The sequence below is a fragment of the Hemitrygon akajei genome, chromosome 6 (genome assembly GCF_048418815.1).
Source record: "Hemitrygon akajei chromosome 6, sHemAka1.3, whole genome shotgun sequence".
NCBI classification, from domain to species: Eukaryota; Metazoa; Chordata; class Chondrichthyes; order Myliobatiformes; family Dasyatidae; genus Hemitrygon; species Hemitrygon akajei.
The window spans coordinates 86,139,032-86,140,671 of NC_133129.1; the positions used below are offsets into that span (position 1 = coordinate 86,139,032).

A 1,640-nucleotide genomic window follows, 5' to 3' on the forward strand; every position below is an offset into this window, starting at 1 on the left:
GAGGATACTGGCCACAAGCTCCCACGGGCTGACCAAATGGGAGCATAGAACAAAGCGGGTCGCGCTGGTATGGACCATCGTCGGGTCGGTATGGACCGGTTGCCTCGCTGCAAGACTCAATGGGCAGTGGTTAACACCGCTGTTAACGGCATAATTATGGAGCCAGGGCCCCTCATCCATGCCTACTAAGTAACCTGAGCTGGTTCCATCTGCTCACGTTTGTCTATCCCTGTTTGTCCCTCCTATCTAAAGAAAAATCAGATCCAGTTTCAGAGCTCATAGTCCTTTATGACAAGGGCACTCACCATGTAGACGGGACTGGCCATAAGCGGCCCCAGTACTCCGGCCAGCGCTCCGGCCACCGTGCTCTTGACCGCGCTGACCCGGCCTCCTGTCTGGGTGTAGCCGGCGGACTCCAGCATGGCATAGGAACCCAGACGCACGCCGTTCATGCAGAACTGATAGAGGAGGCCGGGCATTAGCCCCTTTTGCAAGGCAAGCACGCCATCCGTTTTCCAGATGGTGTAAGTGGCGTGGAAGACGTTGCGGTAATGGACCATGTAGGAGCCCCGTCCCTTTAGCTCCCCCTGCAACTGCATTCTGGTCTTAACCACCTCTAAGGGGTTGGTAAAGATGCAAGCTCCGCAAGCGGCCAGCCCACCCAGGAGAAAATCCATCTTCCCCCCGGTGCTCAACCCGGCTCTGTGCCCCGGCAACCAGCCGCACCATGTATCGCACAGAAGCCCCGCCCACCTGCCCGCCAGCGGACCAATTGGCTGCGGCGGAGCTCCGAGATACTGATGCGACTGGTGCCTGGATCCCCAGGCGCCGCGCGGCTGTCCATCATCCCCGGTTGTCAAGGTGCCCGTAACCCCTGGACGTCGCGCGGCTGTCCATCATCCCCGGTTGTCAAGGTGCCTGGATTCCCCCGGGCGCCGCTCAGCTATCCATCATCCCCGGTTGTCAAGGTGCCCGCATCCCCCGGGCGCCGCTCAGCTGTCCATCATCCCCGGTTGTCAAGGTGCCCGCATCCCCCGGGCGCCGCGCGGCTCCCAATCACGTGCCGCTGTCAGTCACCCTCCCGCTTGTTTTTCCTTAGAACCATCTTAAACAGAGACTCGAGACTCTGTAGACGCTGGATACTGGAGCAACAAACGAGATGCCGGAAAACCAGCTTGCTAAAAACTTACAGGCTGGGTTTTGTCACCTACACCACTCTGCAGACAGACAATGTTCCCATCTCCAGGTCAATTGGTAGTCTAGACCAGACAGTAGTCCCATTTCCGGATCAGAGAATAGACCCTTCTTCACACACCAGATGTGACAGTGTTCCCATCTCCAGACCAGAAAATGTTCCCACCTTCCAACCAGATTGTGGTTCTATCTCCAAACCAGACAGCGGTCCCATCTGCAGTCCAGACAGTGGTTCCATCTCCATATGAGAGAGCGGGCCACACCTCCAGACACCGGACTAGATAGTGCTTACATTATCGTCAGAGCAGATAGTTGTCCCATCTCCAGGCCATACAGAGGGCTCACCTCCAGACTACAGAGTGTTTCCATCTCCAAATCAGACAGTGCTCCCATCTCCATATGAGAGAGCGGGACACACCTCCAGACAGCAGACGGGTCACTGGTCC

At 57.4% G+C, this 1,640-nt stretch overlaps 1 protein-coding gene across 1 annotated transcript in view; it reads right to left on the reverse strand.

The window, feature by feature from the left end:
- Window positions 1-728, reverse strand: part of slc25a35 (solute carrier family 25 member 35) — a 31,816-nt gene extending 31,088 nt beyond the window's left edge. Inside the window, exon 1 of the mRNA XM_073048737.1 lies at window positions 306-728. Within this exon, the coding sequence (XP_072904838.1) occupies window positions 306-677 (372 nt within the window). The 5' untranslated portion in view covers window positions 678-728. The remainder of the gene's footprint in view (window positions 1-305) is intronic.
- Window positions 729-1,640: the final 912 nt, after the last annotated feature.